This window comes from Leuresthes tenuis, unplaced genomic scaffold, assembly GCF_036924035.1.
Source record: "Leuresthes tenuis unplaced genomic scaffold, fLeuTen1.0.hap1 SCAF_10, whole genome shotgun sequence".
NCBI classification, from domain to species: Eukaryota; Metazoa; Chordata; class Actinopteri; order Atheriniformes; family Atherinopsidae; genus Leuresthes; species Leuresthes tenuis.
In genome coordinates, this window is record NW_027325364.1 from 23,895,021 (window position 1) to 23,914,043 (window position 19,023).

A 19,023-nucleotide genomic window follows, 5' to 3' on the forward strand; every position below is an offset into this window, starting at 1 on the left:
ACGTGACCATGCTGCATTCAGGTGTTGTCGGAAAATGAACTAGTACCTCAAAAACGTTTGAACATATCTTAACAGGCTGCATATTAACACAATTTACATACTTACGTTTGCGAACATACGGCTTGTGTAAGGTTATCCATCAAATTAACCATTCAGTAAGTTCTGCTATGCTACAATGGTATTTTACACGTTTTACGCATTCAAGAAATATACTGCAACTCACTTAAAACATTATTTAAAAAATGCAAACAGTGAGTTTATAATTGATCATAAAAATTGCGTGTGTTACAAAACACTAAAAACATTCTTTAAAAAAAGCTTTCATTCTTTGCATTGGGGTTTGCAAAGAAAATCCCGTGCTCGAGGCACGTTACGTCATCTAAACTACCCAATCAATACACGACTTGAACGGAAGTGGCATATTTGAAAACTGGCAGTTAAAGTCGAGCCCTTTCTGTTTGGTTGTATTGCAAATCCTATGAGAGGAAGAGCTTTTTTCGTGAATACGGTGTTAATGACAGCGTGAAAACGGTGAGATTACTTCGAATAACCTCATGTCTTCTTTATGCGCCTTTAACGTGAGTTCTCATTGTACATAATGACTTTCTGTGCTAAGCTATTTATCGTTAATAACATTCCTACGTGTTAGCTAGTTAAGCTAGCTTTGATTGTAAACACAAAGATAAATCTTTTTTTTTTTTTTAAAGGATGATGTGTATCCTTTCCTTAAACATGTTATGAAGGTTTTATCTTGTGTCTCAGCATATCTGTTATGCATAGGAAAGTTGTTTCATCAAACAGTACAGCATTGTGCATTCCTAACGTTACTATTGCGCCTTTAGCGTTGTCTCAACGCTGGTTACTGTGTTCTCACAGCTTCGCTTTTATTTCTAAATGTTACTTATTTTAACGTCTGCCATTTAGGAAGGTGTACATGTAAAACATTTAAACATGTCTATTGAGGCGTGTCCGTGCCCGCTAACAGGGTTGTCATCACGAAATTTCTCATTCCTCTGAACTGGATTTGGTGCCTATGTGCTACAAACGTCATGATTATAAGCTAGCACGCATGTTCTTGTTTGGAATAATGTGTTTGTCTAATCACTTCAGATGGAGGAAGAAGAACATACAGACAGAAAACAGCAACTTGCCATGCTTTATCAAAAGCTTAACAAAATTAAAAAGTATCTCAACGAAGGTAAACAAAGATGGACTGTTACTGTCAGATTGATTTATCGTTGCCCATGTGTTCTCTTACTGTGTGCAGTCACAACACTTGTCACTTGTTTCAGATGACACTGACAACATCAACCAGGTCATCGGCTCAAACTCCCCTGAATCCTGCTTCTCGTATTTGATGGACCTGGAGAAGAAAGGGGACCCTCACTTGGATAATAAACATCTCACCAGGCTTGTAGACTTTTACACAAGAGTGTTCTCCAATATGCCGCTGGGGAAACACAGCCAGAATGAGAGCTATGCCAGGATGTTGGTCAGATTTGCAGAGCTGAAAGCGTGAGCAGAAATTCTAAAGCCTATAACAATGGATGAACTCGCATTTGTGTGCTTTTAAAAAAGAAAACCTACACAACGCATGTTTTTTCTTTTTATTCTGTTTTTGTCTGTTAGGATTCAAGATGTCAATGAGGCGGAGGCCAACTTCAATGTGGCAAGATCTCACAGCCAGAAGTTTGCATTTGTCCACATTGCACATGCACAATTTGAGCATTTGCAAGGTAGAGAGATGTGATTATTTTTTTTTGCTATTGTTCTTCTTGTGAGTGTGTCAGAATTCTCATGACGTGCATCATATGTCATACCGTGTTGTCAGGCAACACAAAGAGAGGCATTCACATATTGCAGAATGCTCTTGAAGTGGGGGCCAAACCAAAGGAGTTGTTGGAGGCTGCTTTGAAGAGCATGCATGCAGGGAAAACCCTTTTCTGCCCAGAGGATAAGGAGAACGTATCATGTGAGTATTCACACATTGTTTGGCCATTTCTTTTCAATGTCCATGCAGAGACCCAAATTTAATGTTTATAAGCGTATAATTACTGTATTATCTTTAAGCCAGTCGTGCTTTTCTTGTCTACGTGATTTTCTGTTTCCAGTACTGCCAAACAACAGTGTGCAGAATTCTGTCAAAAAAGGCTCAGATTTCCAGAAAGTCAGCAGAATATCAGATGGGACGGGCGACTTGCAGCTGTCCAGTATTTTCAGTTCAGTGTAAGAATAAAGCAGCCTTTTGAAAATCAAGAAGGCTTCTTCTGACTAAGGATATCTGACATTTTCTTGTTCTCTGGCCCTCAGGATTGAGCCTCTCTGTGGATCCTCAGATGAACAACTACCCGGCTGGAGATCAGGTTCTCATTGCAAGAGAGCAGTCGGCTTGGTACGTTTTCAACCTGCCCCCCCCCCCCACCCCCCCACCCCACTCTAATGACACTGTATGTTGAAGTTTCAAAGCTGCAGTCTCACGTTTTGCTTTACAGCCGGGGAGAGTACCTGTACTGCCTTTCTCCATCCCAGAAAAGGATGATGACGATGAGAACATCAACGGGAAGCTCTCGAAACGAAGCGACACATCCATCCCCGCCAGTTTCTCCAGGTACTCCGTTTTGGTAACATAAATCTACAGTTGTGTCGAGTTTGATTTACGCCTTGAAAGATTCAGCTTGAGAACGGTTTAACTGTTGATATAGTCAGTTCACACTGTATTTCATACTGCAAATTGTGTATAAGTGCCTCATCTACTGGCTTTAAATTTCTCATTGTTATGTGTATCCTCAGCAAGGGTTTGCTTCACACTGTTTTTAGAAAACTTTAATGGAGAACCCAGAAAAGCTCTGCTATAGTTTGAGCTGCATTACCTCTCTGGCATCTCAGCCACTGTTTGACTGATATGTTTGGTTCAGTGTGTCGGGTAAACCTCATGTCGGGGGACAGCGTGGTCTTATTGACTGAGACAGTTGTGCCTTTCCTTTATAGTTGCTGTGCACAAAGCAAAAGTTGTTCTGAACTGTGACACCACCACGGTTTTATAGAGTGATTCTTCCACTCTACTTTGAAATGAGCTCTGTTATGAATTGGTGCTACACAGCTATGACTGAACTGAATTTCTCTTAGGCAAACATCCGGTTCAAATGTGAAATCGGTATTTGGGTTGCCTTCCTCAAAGAAGAATTCCAAAGAGGAGGATTTAGTCCATTTTCAAGTGAGTATGAAGGCTTTGGGGTTTTTCTTTTCTGTGCTCTGCTCTGCACAGATGTTAAATTGAAGCGAAGGGGAGACTCCTTGTGTGACTCTTTGACTCGCTGTGTTCTCAGCCACCAGCTCTTAGTCCAGAGCAAAGCCAGTGGGATGAACAGACATCTATTGACTCAACCACTACACTCCTTCAAACACGCGCCCCAAAAGACTCCTTGGTCATGGAAGGTAATATATGATCTGCTCCCAGCTGAGCAGCCTGCATTGTGATGAAGTTTAAACGGATTTATCAGTAGATAATTAATCCTGCTTCCCACAATGTTTTTCCTTGCAGACGTAACTTTCAGTTTCGATCAGATCGTTAACTCCAGTTCTCCTGAATCGTGTTGGACGTACCTGATGAATCTGGAGAAAAGAGGCAACCCTCACACAGACATCAGCCTCCTCAATAAGCTCAAGGACTGTTATTCAAAAGTCTTCGCCAGGCTGCCGATCAGGAAATACAGTAAAAACGCCAGCTACGCCAGAATACTGGTCAGATATGCAGAGCTGAAGGGGTGAGTCTGGTCAAAACTTTTTAGTTTCAGGAGTGTGATTTGGGTTCTATAAGAATAATTTGTCTGCCTAAAGAAACTAATAAAACTAATTTTAGTCCACTACAAATGATAACATTGTTGTAGCAGTTTCTAGTGCTCTGGTGTTGTGATAATAGACTATAATAATTGTGTTGCCTTGTCATGGGTGTGGTCTTAGAATTTTTTTTGTTCCATCACCAGAAGGAACCTCATCTCAGCGTGTGATCTAAATGTTCTTTTGTGTGCTTCGTTTGTATCAACAGCAATAACCGAAATGTCACATTTGGGGGACCACACTGGTGATTAGATCGGGACACATGAATAATTCTGAAATGGAAGCTTTCACAGCACATGTGTGGGTGACATTTAGCCCGAGAGGATGGCAAACATTTATCTAGCTGCAGAGGCAAAGTTTGAGAAGGACGAGAGGACAGGCGGCGCCTGCACATAAGCAAACGGATGCGTGGAATTAGATATGAGCATCCTCACTCATGTTGCATACCCATGTATCGTATACACGGTAGATCCAAAAAAGGACCGCATGCTGAAATGACACAAACTGGATTTGAAAAAAGGCATTGAAACAGTCAGATTTCTGTGTCCTGAAGTCAGCGGAAGGAATCAAACATTAGTTTGTCCTGGTAATGCGAACACAGTCTTTCATGAACAGCTCTGCGTTTTCTACCTGCTGCACAGATTTGAATTTTCCCACGTAGTTGCTTTTTTTTTTTTCTTCTTCTTCTATGTAACGGCTTCTTTAGCCCGGGCTGGCTCAGTGAGGCCTGCACATAGTGCCTGGACCAGCTGCTGACGAATCAGATCTAGTATTTTTTTATTGTTTTAAAATGTAAATGTTCTCGCCGTCACATTTCGCGATTAAGTGCATCGTCATTGCTTTTCTTTCTGCAGGATTGAAGATCCAGATGAAGCACAGGACCACTTCATAGTTGCGAGATCCAACTGCAAAGGTTTTGCCTTTGTCCACGTTGCGCACGCCCAGTTTGAGGTGTCTCAAGGTGCGTCTTGTTCTTGTTCTTGTTCTTGTTCTTGTTCGTAGTCACACGCTGCATAGCTGCAGTAATGAGAAATATCCTATTGATCAAATTCACGGTAAATATCTAGAATGTAAAAGCGGATTTTTGACATGTTCAATTTCACTTCAAAGGCTTTGATAGCAGATATCTGCAATCCAGCTATTAATGGAAAAGCCAACCCAGCCTCTTTATCGGGGCCGAGGAGCTCTTTGATCCTTACTAAATGCTGCTTTCAGTGGCTTTGTGAATCTTTTCTACAAACAAACTCAAAGATGGAAGATTCAGTGCAAGTGTTTAATAGAATGCATGCAGATTTCTATTTTTAACATTGAGTTGTTGAATACTTGGAAGTGCAAATCAAAGTTGCAGGACTGCACACAGTTTTGTATCATGAACTACTTCCTAATTCAGGCAGCATGGAGCTGAGCTCAACTCAAACCCAGCATTTCAAACTGGAGCAGTAGTTGGAAAAGTGCATTAGTTAAATTTTTAAACACCAACAAGGCATCCTATTGGACAGTCGCATCACAGGTCCACAGCATTGATGCCGGTCTTTGCGCAACACACAATTTTTACACAATCTTGTGGTCATTTAGCACGTCTGTAAAACATAGTTTGTGTCCCTTCTTTTAGGTAATTTGATCAAAGCAACTTCGATTTTGCACAAAGCGCAGGCACTGAACTCCAAACCAGCTGAGCTCCTGGAAACGGCCATGTGTAACCTTAAAGCTGGTGAGAAACAGCTGGTGCCCTCCATGGAGGAGGAACCTCCCACAGGTACAGATGCATTGAAGGCTGACTCATCATACAGTCCAGTTAAAAGCTGGATGTGGTTTCTAAGTATTGTAAAAATTGTTTCTACCTTTGCAAACAGGTATTGCAGGTAGTGTGCCGACTTGTGGGGGAAACCAGGAGGTGCCGCTTCCTGTTTGTGTCCCTGTGACCCGCTCAGTGGAACAGCCTAAACCTGCCAGCAAGGAGCCCTTATCAGAGTGGAGGATCCCAACTCTGGTCAACCGCCATGTTTCCCCAGAGGTCTGATGATTTTTTTGTTACTTTTTTTCTTCTTTTTTTTTTTGTCAGTTATACTCATTTGACCCTTATACAACCTCGTTTCACTTTACCCTGAAGTTTTTTTTTGTTTTGTTTTTTCCCTTTAAGGACAAACGGACAACACCTCCTGATCCCAGACCCGTTTCCCGTCACATGGAGGCTTTTCCTACTCCGTCCATCCACCTTCCGTCCAGACTGAACCCACAAATGGTCTGCCAGACTCCTAACAGCTACAGGAACCCGGGTGCAAACAGGTAACGTCATGGCTTCCTTATTTTCAGGTCTACGATTTTATTCGATTAACACAGTCATTGGCTTTATACATGTGATTTTATAACGTCAGAGAGACTTCATACACTCGTGGGCCGCTGTTGTTGCTGACATCACAATACAGTATGGGTAGTTGTGACCCCAATGTGAGATAGATATGGCTTCTTTTGGCTCTCAGTTTGAGACTTTGCCTGAGTACAATTTCATGCTTGTCAGTGCATGGAGTCGCTATTATAGAGGACAGAAATCCTCATTTTAAAGTTACTGCTGACTCAAAGACTCTTGGTCACGCCATGCTGTGACTCTTTAAGGTCACCTATGTGTGAAAATATGTCATCCAGATATGCAGGGAGAAATGTACATCACAGCGGACTCACTGGAGAGATGAGATCTGAACACCTCAGAAACGATGGAGGCGGCTGCTTTGCTTTGAAGAATAAAGTGGTGATTCTCTGGGTAAATGGTTTACCCCACAGCAAACAATCGAAGCAGAAAACAGATGAATGGATGGAGTTGTAATTTCTCTGTGTGTTGACAGAAGCGTGTCGCAGACATTTCATCAAGACCTCAGAAAGGTCTGGCAGCTTCTGAAAAAAGGACGTACTTCGTGGCCTTTAAATTGGTTTTCGGTTCAGTTGTGTTTGAGCCGAAAGCAGATATGTTTAGGTTCGGCCGGTAAAAGTTGTAATGTTACTGAAACTGGACGTTTTTACTCATCGACCATAAAAAGGTGTAACGGTGACACCATATCTCAAAATATATGATAAGCATGAAGCTTTTTGAAATGGCTGAAATATTTATCTTGTTTTTAACAATGCAGATGTAAGTAGAACGTACTCATAACCGGGGGCTCACACCAAAAGCAGCGTGAGCGGCCAGCTGCCATTCATTTTCAATGTAAGCTGGCATCGATGAGCTGCCGGCGTTGTGAGCTTCAAGAGTTGAGAAAGGCTCAACTTTATGCAAATGAGCAGTGACGCGACGATAGCCAATTAGGGCCGATCTGGATTCTAAAGGTGGAAAAAAAGTGGAAAACGGCAGAGCGCAAACACAAAGAAACACAAAGAAGGCTGCCCAGAGTACGGTCCATGGTGAAAGAGGGAACCGATGTATGGATGGATTATTATATATATCTGCTAGTTGCTATACATATAAGCCCCGCCCCTTTGGCTGCTTCCGGCTTCTCTGGCCGCAGAAGAAGTAGAAGCGGCGGGTTGTGAGCGTCGTGAGTGACCACAGCCGCTTAAGATGCTTTTGGTGTGAGTCCCCGGTAAGTCCTATTAGACAGGGTTTCTTTAGATGACTCAGATTACTTCATTTGGAATAATAATGTGGAATCTTTCATAAACCATTTTGTAAACCTTTTAGGTTGGCTGTAGAAAATCTACTGCGATCATACACTTTATTGGAAGTCTCTTAAGAGATTTTATTCCTAACAAATCTTCCTGGCTCAAACGCAGTAAGACTAAGGATAAATCCATTTTTAACCCCAGTTTCTTTCTCTCAGCTTTTTCACTCCTGTTGTAAGGCGAGGCCCTGAAATGCCGTCCTCCACTGTCGCGGCACACAGAACTGGACCTGTTCAGCAGACATGCACACCTCTAAACCAGTCGGCCTGTTTCAACACCCCACAGGTACGGCAGGCTCATTCCTTGCCTATATTGTTCAAGGACGTGACTTCTGATCAGTTTGAGTTTGAGTAACATGTGTTTCTTGGCCTGAACATTCATTCTCATTTTAGGCCTCCCTCAGTACTTTGTCAAATGAGTCCATCACTATTAAGGGGAAGCAGTTCTTCATCCTCAAGATGATTGGACGTGGTGGATCAAGCAAGGTGAAGAAAGCGAGAAAAAAGTGTTGATGGGCTCCAGCAATGTCAAAAACATTTAGTTACCCCAGTTTGCCTTTGATGTTCCATTTGTTAGCTCTCACAGTATGACTCTTCTCTGTTGTTTCCAGGTCTACCAGGTGCTTGACCACAAAAAGCAGCTATTTGCTGTGAAATACGTCAACCTCGAGGAGGCTGACGCTCAGACAGTAGAAAGTTACAAAAATGAAATTGAACATTTGAACCACTTACAGCAGTACAGCGATCAGATAATAAAACTATATGATTAGTAAGTACATGGCTCATCTAAAAATTTTATTGTCATTTCTTTTTTTCTGCTTTTTTCACACTGATGGTGTTTAACGTGTCAGCTTTACTCGTAACTTGGATCTCTGCACCAGTGTCCTGATGGTTTCGTGTGCATTTGCAGTGAAATAACCAACAGCTACATCTACATGTTGATGGAGTGCGGAAACTTGGATCTGAACACTTGGTTGCGAAACCGCAAAGCCGTGAACCCACTCGAGAGGAAATTCTATTGGAAGAACATGCTGGAGGCCGTCCATACCATCCATAAGCACGGTTCTCTCTCTTTCTGACTCCCACTGTTGTTCCCGTATTCTCAGTGTTCACTAAGTGAAAGAGTAAATGATTTGTTTCGGTATGTGTGCAGGTATTGTCCACAGTGATTTGAAGCCAGCAAACTTTGTCATAGTGAACGCTACGCTGAAGTTGATAGACTTTGGCATCGCAAACAGAATCCAACCTGATGTGACGAGCATTATGAAGGATTCCCAGGTGCGTCGTACATCACGAATACGTTAAACCTCTTGTGTTTGGTTTAGAAGTCTGGTCTGAGTAACGAAATTGTATTTGGAATGCACAGTGTCAGTTTAAAGCTGCTTTTGCCCATAGAACTGCTGGAATTCTTTGTCCTGGACGCAATCTTCAGAGATATTTGTCCATATTGACAGTATAGCGTGGCATAATTGCTACAGATTTGTGAGTAGCAAGTCTCCCTTCTCATCCTCCAACCAGCTGTTTAAAGCTGCTTTCACTGACTGGTTCTGGCGGAGGTTTCTGCTTTCAAAAGAGACCACCACCACCACCACCTGCTGCCAAGTACTTGCTCAGAAGGAATTGTTGAGCTTCTCGGAGATCTTGAACTTCCATTCTGAGTAAACAGAAGTTGATGTACTGTTTAAGAAAACAATTTCCAGACTTGATCTGAGCTGTGTGTGTTTTTGTGGTGAAAGTAGCCTTTAAAGAATGGGTACGTTGTCATAAAAAGTGCTGGACATGCTCCGTAACAAACTGTGTGGCATTTAAATGATGCTTGGTTGGTGCTAACGGGCTCGATAGGAGCTTTTGAATCGTGGAAACCTTTCCATAAACGTACAAGATTCACCATCGTTTTTACAGCAGATGTGGCCGATCATATTTTATAAAACTGCTTTTATAAGATCTTTTTGAGCTCCTCAGAGTCAGAGCTTTCCCAGCATGATCGAAAGCAGACCCGTAAGTGTAGACATTAGACCTGTAAACTGACAGGAGGCGCAGTGACTGCTGAGGTCTTCGTCACTTGTCTGATACTTTGGCTACAAAACCAAAATGATTAAGCTGAAATTAAATGAAGCATGTCAGAGAATTGGCTTACTGGAAATTCTACCAAGATGTAATCATCTAGTACAAAGCTGCATCAGGTCTTAACTCCGATAAAGAATGTGAATTCATTGAGAAAGAATGTTCAGTGTCTTAACACTTAATGGTTTCTCAAATACAGGTTGGAACTCTTAACTATATGCCCCCAGAAGCCATCAAAGATACTTCATCTCTGCCGGGAAAAGCAAGCTCAAAGGTACACGTCCTTATTGTGGGTGATCTAACCACGAGTGCAATAAACTGTGAATCCTGTAGAATGTAAAGAAGAATAAATATTAATGATAATGACTAACATTTTGTTGGACAGATCAGCCCCAAAGGCGACGTGTGGTCACTTGGATGCATCCTGTACTGTATGACTTATGGGAAGACTCCATTCCAGAGCATCACAAATCAGATAGCCAAGCTGCACGCCATCATTGATCCCTCTCATAAGATCGACTTTCCTGACATGTCGGAGAAGGATTTGCTGGATGTGCTGAAGGTGAGATACCACGACTAGACTTTGATAAGGTGCAAAAGCAGCCACAACTTAAATGGTCCGAGGCTGTTTTCAAGGGCCTAAAAGACTATATCTTACTCTGTTGTCTACTTTCACCAGAGGTGCTTGGTACGAAACCCCAGAGAGAGAATATCTATTGCAGAACTGCTGGAACATCCGTACCTCCAGCTGAAGCAACAAGCATCACCTGAGCCAGGTACACATGCAAAACAAACAAAAAGAAGGTGTGTGTGTGTGTGTGTGTGTGTGTGTGTGTGAGGAAGCTGTGGTTTTTGCTCACCTTTGGCCTGTTTTTCACTGACTTTTAGAACCTCCTTCTAACAGCGATCTCAAGAGAATCCTAACCGACCTCGCCGCCCTGCAGTCTCCAAACAGCATCATCCGAGCCGCTAACGTGAGATTGATTTGGAAGACTGTCGTCTCGAATGTTGATTTGCCTGAAATGCTGACTGTTGATTTCTGCTTCTTACAGAATTTGGCAAAAATGTGCAGCAGCGGCAGGAAGCTGGATGTCGCAGAGTGTGCCAAGTCATCCTCTTAACCATCCTGGAAAATGTGATGTGGATATTTCTTCTTCTCCTTTATCCTTCCTCGTAACCACTGTCAGATGTCAAAACGACCAAACTGCGTTTTAGTTTATATAAAACAAAACATTTTTATGTACATTCACATTTCTGTTCTCTTCTTGTTTCCCTTTTTACTTTTTTTTTCCCTTTTTTTTTTTTTTTTGTTTGTTTTTAAATCTATTCTCGTGAAAATACCTGTAAGCATATACAGCATAGCGTAGTGAAATAAATATTCTGTATCCTTAAGAGTGGTTTATCTGTCCCGTGTATAAAGGAGAGCTACCTCACAACGTGCACCATTTTTATGTATTATTCCAGAAAGGAGACAAACTGCATCATTGTAGCTTTCTGTTGTACAAATAAGAGCTTATACAAATATTATTAGAATAATAAGATATTACTTTATCCATGTTTATCCACACAGTTGGAACGGCTGAATGAAAATAATCGAACATTGCTTTGAACATTAAGACTGCAAAAAATTGTGGGATGGAATGATCTCTTTTCTTTTATAAAGGATGTCCCACTGTTTCCTTTGTTGAATGAGATGAGACAGGAAACACTAAAGCTCAAACGGCTCTTATCGTGGCTGCCGCAAAGACACTTCTGGGTCATTTCACTCAGTTCAGAACCTTCCTCGTTTAAAAGGATTAAGAGGAATCTGTTTTTCAGAAATGAACTTTTACGACCTTATTTGTGTGTTCAGTGCAAGTTCAGTAGGGTGTTGACTTTGAGAAATTGCAAACTTGCAGACAAAAATGGTGCAATTTTTTTTCTGGATAATGCCTTAGAAATGTTGCATCTCTTTCCTCTCGTGGTGTTTGATCCTGGGGGGTGGGAAGGAAATATGAAAGTGTCCTTATTAATCAAGTAGCTTCAGTGCCTAGAATACCTGCTTTAGCTACAAGACACGCTTGACCATCTTGTATGAGAGGAGATGGCAGTCCACAATTGCATGAACCTTAAGCATTTTAAGTGACACTTTTTTTAAAAAGAAAAATGTGTGGGTTAAGTGAAAAATAACTGTTTGGTTGACTAATAAAATGTTTCAAAGTTAGTGTACCAATGTGTTATTCACGTGATAAATAAGAGGGTTTTAATTATTACTATTTCTTTAATTGCTCAGGACTCCATAAACTGATATCTTTCTGCTATTGTGTGATGCATTTTAACTTGACAGGTTACACCAGTTTGACATCTTACTCATAGGGTGCAAATCTGTCGATTTGCAATACGAAAATGTGGTTCAGAAACTCCCAACTGTCCTCATCACACTCTAGAAACCTCCAGATCAGATCAAACCTCCAGGTCAAAGAAAGACCTACAGAGGCATCTGCCATGCCTCCCAGAATAAGCACGCATTTCTTAATCTTAGCACCCACTGAGTATAATCTTTATTGTCACTGTTTGTTTGTTTATTTAAATAAAGTGCAGTCTATAGACGGATTGAACACGAAGAAAATTTGGGTGAATGTGGGAACCTATATGAATTTGCTCTATGGTGGCATCTTAAATTCACACCGCGCACACCGCCCTCTTTTCTGACCAATCGCAACTGCTGATCCGACGATCGAGGAAGACTAAAGACGTCTCACTCTGTCACTATTCCCGATACCACATTGGAAACGTTTCTGCCCCAGGTTAAAATAGCGGTGTTTTCCCATCTCCCCCTTTTCCTCTTTGTGAAATAAAAAAAAAAGAACAGTTAGATTGCTTTACCCAATGTTTCCCCCCCGTATTTATTAAACTGTTTGAAACAAAACAATGATGAGTTAAACTTAGTAAAACAAAAGAAGCTCCCTGCACGGAGTTGGGTCAGGAGTTCATAATGTATTCCAGTTTTTCTCTACTGGAGTGATAGTCTTCCTACGAATAGAAAATCTTTGCAGTTTCATTCCTCTTGCCCTTCCTGTTCAGTCATAACAACAGTGATGGCGGCGACTGCACGGTTCTTCATCCGAGGTGCAAACTCAAAACTTTCCATCTCCAGTGTTGGCACTGGGGCTCAGAGTTCTCTCGGGGCCGTTTTTCTAAAACTGTCTCCGAACTGCAACGCCCGTTCAAAAATACAACGAAGACATGCAGCCCACTTTACCTACCAGCCTGACCCCGTCCCGACACAATATGGTGAGTGTCTGGCTAACTTGCTAGCGTTTGCTAAGTTTAGTTATATTTATAGGATAGAATAATGTAAGTCAGCGCAGGTATTTTTTATTGTATTTAACCTTTGAACCAGACACTTATGAAGACTGTGTAAACTATTAAAAATGTTGTGTGCGTTGGTCCAAACTTTAGATATTTCCACGGAATTTGAAAAGCCACCTCTATCATTATTCCTGAAACACAAGGTTAAAGTATTGATTGTCCAGTTATCCTTATCATAGCTGCATATCACGCTGTCAGTTTAAATTCAAATGAATGTTTTTTTATATATATATTTATAAGTTAAATGAAAAGAAAGTCAATTTGAGTAACATTGTAAAAGGGAAAATCGCCAAACGGTTGCAAGATAATAAGCCGAACTACTACATAATGGATTCATGTCTTCATTCATATTTCCAGACTAATCATCTCCTCTGGTGGCACTAATGCTACCTATTGAGATTTTTGGGGACAGTACTTAAATGAAATGTTCATTTGACGTACAACTCCAACAACCTCGGAAGCCAAACCCTGTTATTTCCCAACATTCTGCATTTCCAGTTATGTTTTCACTTTTCAGTATTCTGCTGTTAATATCATCTGTTTCCCTGACAACAAAGCAATGTGGGGTGGCTGTGACTTTTGATTAGCAATGTATGTATTTTTTCCTTTTTCATAGTTTCAGTTTTATAAGATCAAGCCGGTGAATTTGTGTTTCTGAAGAGGGGGCACAAAAAAAGACGATAGTGTTACAAGAAGGTCAGGATGATCTCTTCTTTTGAAGAAAGAAAGGGCCAATCAGAGGGGAGAGTAGGCTTTTTACTGACCGACCTGTGACAGACGGCCTGTGTCGAATGACTCCGCCCTGTGTGACACCAGCCTTGGGTTGGCTCTCAGCTCGCTGTCATACACACTCTCTTTCACTCTTTCACACAGGCACTTCAACACCAGCTCTGGCTCCTTTCTGATGTTTATCATATCATTTAAGATGGTTCACACACAACCGAATGACGTGCGTTTGATGCCTCTCAGTGTGAGACGGTCCCAAACAGGCTACGACCTCACGGAGTGTGCCACGGTGCATTTGACCACCATGTTGACCATCATAACTATTCAGCATAGAATTGTTTGTTCCTTTTCTTTAGTAAATTAATCATCTATTTTTTTTTTCTTTTATATTTTTCCTGCCTCAAAAACTGTTGAGTGGACTGTTGATGGATTAATTCTAATGCAGCGACTGCCGACTTTTAATTTTTGTGTGATGTTCCTTTAAGAATATATATTTTATATTTTCTCTTATATATTTATATGTTCTCTTTTCTATATAATTCTAATATATATAGAATTGATATTTTCCTTTCATCTTTAGGTTCCACCCAGAAGATGAACCTGTTCCAGTCAGTTACGAGTGCCTTGGACAACACCCTCGCCAGTGATCCCACAGCAGGTAGGACACTGAAACAGGAAATGGAATTTGTATGGTTTGTAAAAGGTTTTGAACGTCTGAACTTAGGTCGTCCAAGATCTTGTGCCATTATTTATCTATTTTTTTTTAATTTTTTCCTCATTACTGTGCTTCTACACTTTTTGGACCTCATACAGTGAAAGTGTGTGAATTTTAATCGGTGTGTTTACATCAGCGTCTTTTTTGGTCCTATCTTTTTTGGGATAGGATTTATTTTTTCATTGAACGTCTAAATCCTCACCATCTCTGAACATGTGTGGCCTAACAAGCAGATAATGTTCAGAAACCCCGCCTGAGGTGTTTACGTTCCACAGAGTCCAGGTATCCAGAGGAGTGTGTCCTACAAACCGAGTCACCAAAGCAGCTTTTATAACTCCCGCTGGAGCAGTTTGTCTTCCAAGTTTCTGATGAAATCTTCTGCAGCGTACAGCTTTCAGATGTTAATCAAAGTTGTCATTTTAGTCGCAGTACAATATTCATTTAATGACATCTTTTTAGGATTTAGTCATGAAATAGTTTGTACATCAGGAGTTTTAACCCCCAGCAGAAATCAGCCCTTTTGACCAGGGCTCTGCGTCCAGTTAACTCAACGTGTAGAAGGTCGGTCGAGGGGACATGATGTGTATTCAAAGAAGCATTTTTTTTTTTTTTTTTAATGGTAAGAGAAAAAAAGTATGTTCTGTGCCACGTTACCGTGGGAACCATGCGTTCAGTTGGTGACGCAAAATATGACTGGCTTGGTTCCAATGTCCTTGCCGCTCTCTGCGAAGGGGACTGCACCAGGTGTTGGGTTACGTTAGATTCCAGCCACAAGGAGCAGAAATAATGAGGTCAACACGAGCTGTGCAGTGATCAGCTGGACAACGGTTCATTACCTCACATTAAGTCAAACGGAAAGATTACCCATCAGCCACTGCAACTCATTTGAGTTCCAAACTAAAAAGAAATCGAGAGCTTGCGAACAGTTCACGTGTTTTGTCATAATAGTAATGCTCTCAGCATTGATGTGATTTAAAGGGGAACTCCGGTATTTTTAAACCTAGACCTTATTTCTGGCATGAAATACGTTCATCTACTCACAGAGAGCAGTTTGGTGAAAGTCGGCGTCCTTCGGAAGATATTTAGATTCCTCGAGATCCATATAACGGAGTGAACGGGGCTTAGACGATGCAGCCTCTAAATAAGGCATTATCTGTCTTTATTTCACCAATACTTTAAGACGAATGAATGAATGAATGAACGCATACTATTGCACTGTTAGTTCATAGCTGCAATGTTGTTGTTATTGGCGGCTATCGGGGGGGTTATAGAGGGCTTTCTACACACTCCTCTACTGGAATGACGTCATCAACGCACGCTGCTGCAGCACAGCTCATTCACTCTGGTAAGGATGTCCATCGTACTCAAAGTTGTCGTTAAAATCTGATAAATATCCTGCCATGTGTCACAAAACTATCAGTAGCAAACTACATGTGAAGTTAGCCGACTGTCACAGAGCAAGGAGTAAATAAACTGTGCTGCAGCAGCGCACGTCGATGACGTCGTCCCAGTACAAGAGTGTGTAGAAAGCCCTCTATAAGTATTGTCTCTGCCCCGGTCTCTCCCGTTATATGGATGTACGCGGCTCTCGAGTAATCTAAATATCTTCCGAAGGACGCCGACTTTCACCAAACTGTTCTCGGTGAGAAATGTATTTCATGCCAGAAATAAGGTCGAGGTTTAAAAATACCGGAGTTCCCCTTTAAGAGGAGACGATAAAGCTGACCTGTTAGCAAGCTAAACCAACACTGTTGTAATTAGCTTCGCGGTAGAACTGTTAGCATTCGGTGCTAAACTTGGAGCAGCAGCAGTAGAAGTTATCTCAGGTGATGCATGGACAGAGTGCTGTCTGCATCTGTGAAGGCGCAGGGTGTTTGGAAGAGAGGGATTTTTTCAAGGGACCTTCCTTTAGCTTGCATTCCCAAAGGTTCCAGAGGTTCTGTTTATGTTTGCTGAAATGGAACACAGCTGTTGTATTAGAAATTATTTTACTTTTTGTCCTGATTTACTGACAAGTATGTTCTATGATACTGATAAGATGTCTGATTTGGGGCATATGAGAAAATGAACGATTGTGACCATTACAGAATATTTCCTAAATTAAAGTTATTTCACTTAGACTTTTGAGTATCAAATGAAAGATTTAAGAGCTTTCAGTGCAGCTTTCTGTTGCATAGACATCCGGCATGTCTGGATGAACTTGCAGTAGGACTGTAAGGACTCACAAATAACAACTTTCCGTCAGCAGTCCCATGTTGTTATGATTGCAGCAACATTCTTCCTTTTTGCCATAATTATTTTTACATTCTTCTCACCATTCATCTCTCTCTCTCTCTCTCTCTCTCTCTCTCTCTCTCTCTCTCTCTGTGTGTGTATATATATATATCTATATATATAGAGGGAGAGAGATAGAGAGGGATGTATGTGTATATATAGATCTAGATAAAGCCTGGCCGTGCTGAGCTTGCTTCATAGTAAATCCTTCAGGTCTCTCAAAGTTATTGCAGCACCTTATCCAGGTTTACGTAAGCTGAATGAATGTGTCCAACTCACAACCAGGACGCTCCAGAAGTGCAGTCACAACCAGAATACCGGTGCACAAAGCCCAATAAAGCCTAGTGACCTGTCCAGGGTGTGTACCCTGTCTCTCGCCCAATGACAGCTGGGATAGACTCCAGTACTCCAGTGTGATCATTCATTCTTTATGTAATGGTAATCTACTTTTGGATTTATTCATTTCTTGGTCAACTATAGGAGATTTCAGCGACTGAAGCATCGCCTTTCTTTGACAAACGCTACAGTGAAACATTTGAAATGAACCCTCACTCTTATTTGACGTTCTTGCCGACTTCTTCTTCTCCATGGCAACAGCAGCGAACTCATTGTTTCAGTTCACAACCCGACGAAGGGTTTTTGAAAGGATAATCTACAATATTTTAGGACGACAGTTGAAATATTTAGACTCGTCTCCACAGCACAAATATCTGGGATTGTATGTCTTCCAGGATAGTTTTTAGGTACTGTTTAAAAAAGAATGGAAATGGGAAAAACAGGCTCAACATGTGGAAAGATGCTTTAAACTAACCAGAGAGCTGTGAGCAGCTTGTTGGCTGTGATTTTTCAGGAAGGATATTTTTGCTGTTTGTATTTACACTTTTTTTGTGTGTGTGTGCTCAGAAACGTGCACATTTGGCACGTAAAGCCCTGACTGACTGTCTTCTCTTGTTTATCTCCAGTCATCTTTGGGGAAGACGTTGCCTTCGGTGGAGTATTCCGCTGCACAGTTGGTCTGAGAGACAAATATGGTAAGATGCTCTTCTCCTTTTCAAACCGATTTGGGTCCATCGTTTGTGCCGAACGGTTTCGCCACTAGATGGCAGCAGAACGTTATAAAGAGCCTAAACACCCACCGCTCATGTGGAGTCGGGTTACCTCTCACTGTTCCCCCAGAGGACCAGAAGGATCCATTTGCACGTTGAGCATGTGCAGCAGGTCTGTATTACGGACTCATTGTTTTTCCCAGCAGCTCTCAAATGTTGCTTAGATTTGATCTAGACATTCAGAATAATAAAAGTTAATGAAATTGAATAGGATTTAGGTGTCATTGTCACAGTTAGACCACAAAGACAGATGGACGGCAGCAGAAGCAACGGTTTGTGGAGGCTGTATCTGCTGTAACTCTTGTGAAGACACACTGTGCGACGGGGATCCAGTGAACTTGGCCATAACATGGTCGATGTGTACAGGCTGTGCGATGACATTGAATCGCATTTGGCCGTGACTGCAAAAAGCCGCAGAGTTTACAAACTTCACATTAATTTAAAGGGGGTTTTATGAGCTGACCGAGGAAAAAATAACTATGATTTTTACAGTGGTGAGTTTATATTCGCTGGTTTTCTACTCAAGTGAGAGCTGCAGTTTTTCTGTTTCTTTCTATGCTGTGTTGTACATACAGACAAAGCCACCAGATTCGCTTTATTTTAATTCCGCAAGTTCCATTCAGCTCATTTGGTTTCTGTTTACACTCTTCGGGTTTGTTTTGGTCCTTCCGCTTACGGCACCGGCATCACGTGGATCTGCTCATCGCTCTTTGCTGCGCTCCTGTTGGATGTTTTTGCAGATATAGGTCGTAAGAGCAGCATCTATAACAGGTCATCTTTCATCTGTGATAGCTGAAAATCGCAGCACTCGCTGGAGCATCTAAATATAAGGAACCATTATGCCTTGTACATACCAGCAGCAAAGTAGCCAGAGCAGATGCTGCTCCTCTGCTGTCTGTCGTTAAGCCTCTCTAATGGTTTTTATTGTGAGCTGTCATAATAGAGGAATCACAGGTGTTACTTCTTCTAATTAGCTGTTAGTAAACCATGACAGATTTCAACTGGCACATAACGGAGACCTTTATGACTGGTAAACACCGTGAGTGATTTCTTAATTTTGTACATGGTGTCATCCGACCCTGCGTGCTTTAATTAACCATCAAACTACAGCCTTTCTGTCCCCGCTGCACTTGGACTAAATGTTTTCTCCGCTAACAAGGACATGATTGTTCATACTAAACAGGATCAGTTCTGCTTCGTATGTGTTTCCTGCAGATTAGATGCTCTGCTGTTGCCTCTCACTGTTGCGTGTCATACGCAGGCCGATTGCAGGTCTGCCACATCTTTGACAATAAGAACA

General features: G+C 41.5%; 2 protein-coding genes across 2 annotated transcripts in view; both read left to right on the forward strand.

The window, feature by feature from the left end:
• The first annotated feature begins 436 nt into the window (after positions 1 to 436).
• Positions 437 to 10,723, forward strand: ttk (ttk protein kinase). Its single transcript, XM_072394808.1, has 25 exons — positions 437 to 531; positions 1,111 to 1,198; positions 1,293 to 1,515; positions 1,630 to 1,736; positions 1,832 to 1,972; positions 2,112 to 2,226; positions 2,311 to 2,392; positions 2,493 to 2,608; positions 3,127 to 3,214; positions 3,327 to 3,435; positions 3,542 to 3,764; positions 4,692 to 4,798; positions 5,450 to 5,593; positions 5,691 to 5,851; positions 5,978 to 6,123; positions 7,647 to 7,773; positions 7,881 to 7,973; positions 8,099 to 8,256; positions 8,398 to 8,549; positions 8,641 to 8,765; positions 9,751 to 9,825; positions 9,937 to 10,113; positions 10,231 to 10,327; positions 10,440 to 10,525; positions 10,604 to 10,723. The coding sequence occupies exons 2-25, from the start codon at positions 1,111 to 1,113 to the stop codon at positions 10,670 to 10,672; spliced, it is 3,009 nt and encodes a 1,002-aa protein (XP_072250909.1). The 5' UTR covers positions 437 to 531; the 3' UTR covers positions 10,673 to 10,723.
• Positions 10,724 to 12,593: 1,870 nt separating this feature from the next.
• The window catches only part of bckdhb (branched chain keto acid dehydrogenase E1 subunit beta), a 52,226-nt gene continuing 45,796 nt past the window's right edge, over positions 12,594 to 19,023 (forward strand). The window contains exons 1-3 of the mRNA XM_072394809.1: positions 12,594 to 12,824; positions 14,209 to 14,286; positions 17,580 to 17,648. Of these exons, the coding sequence (XP_072250910.1) occupies positions 12,629 to 12,824; positions 14,209 to 14,286; positions 17,580 to 17,648 (343 nt within the window). The 5' untranslated portion in view covers positions 12,594 to 12,628. The remainder of the gene's footprint in view (positions 12,825 to 14,208; positions 14,287 to 17,579; positions 17,649 to 19,023) is intronic.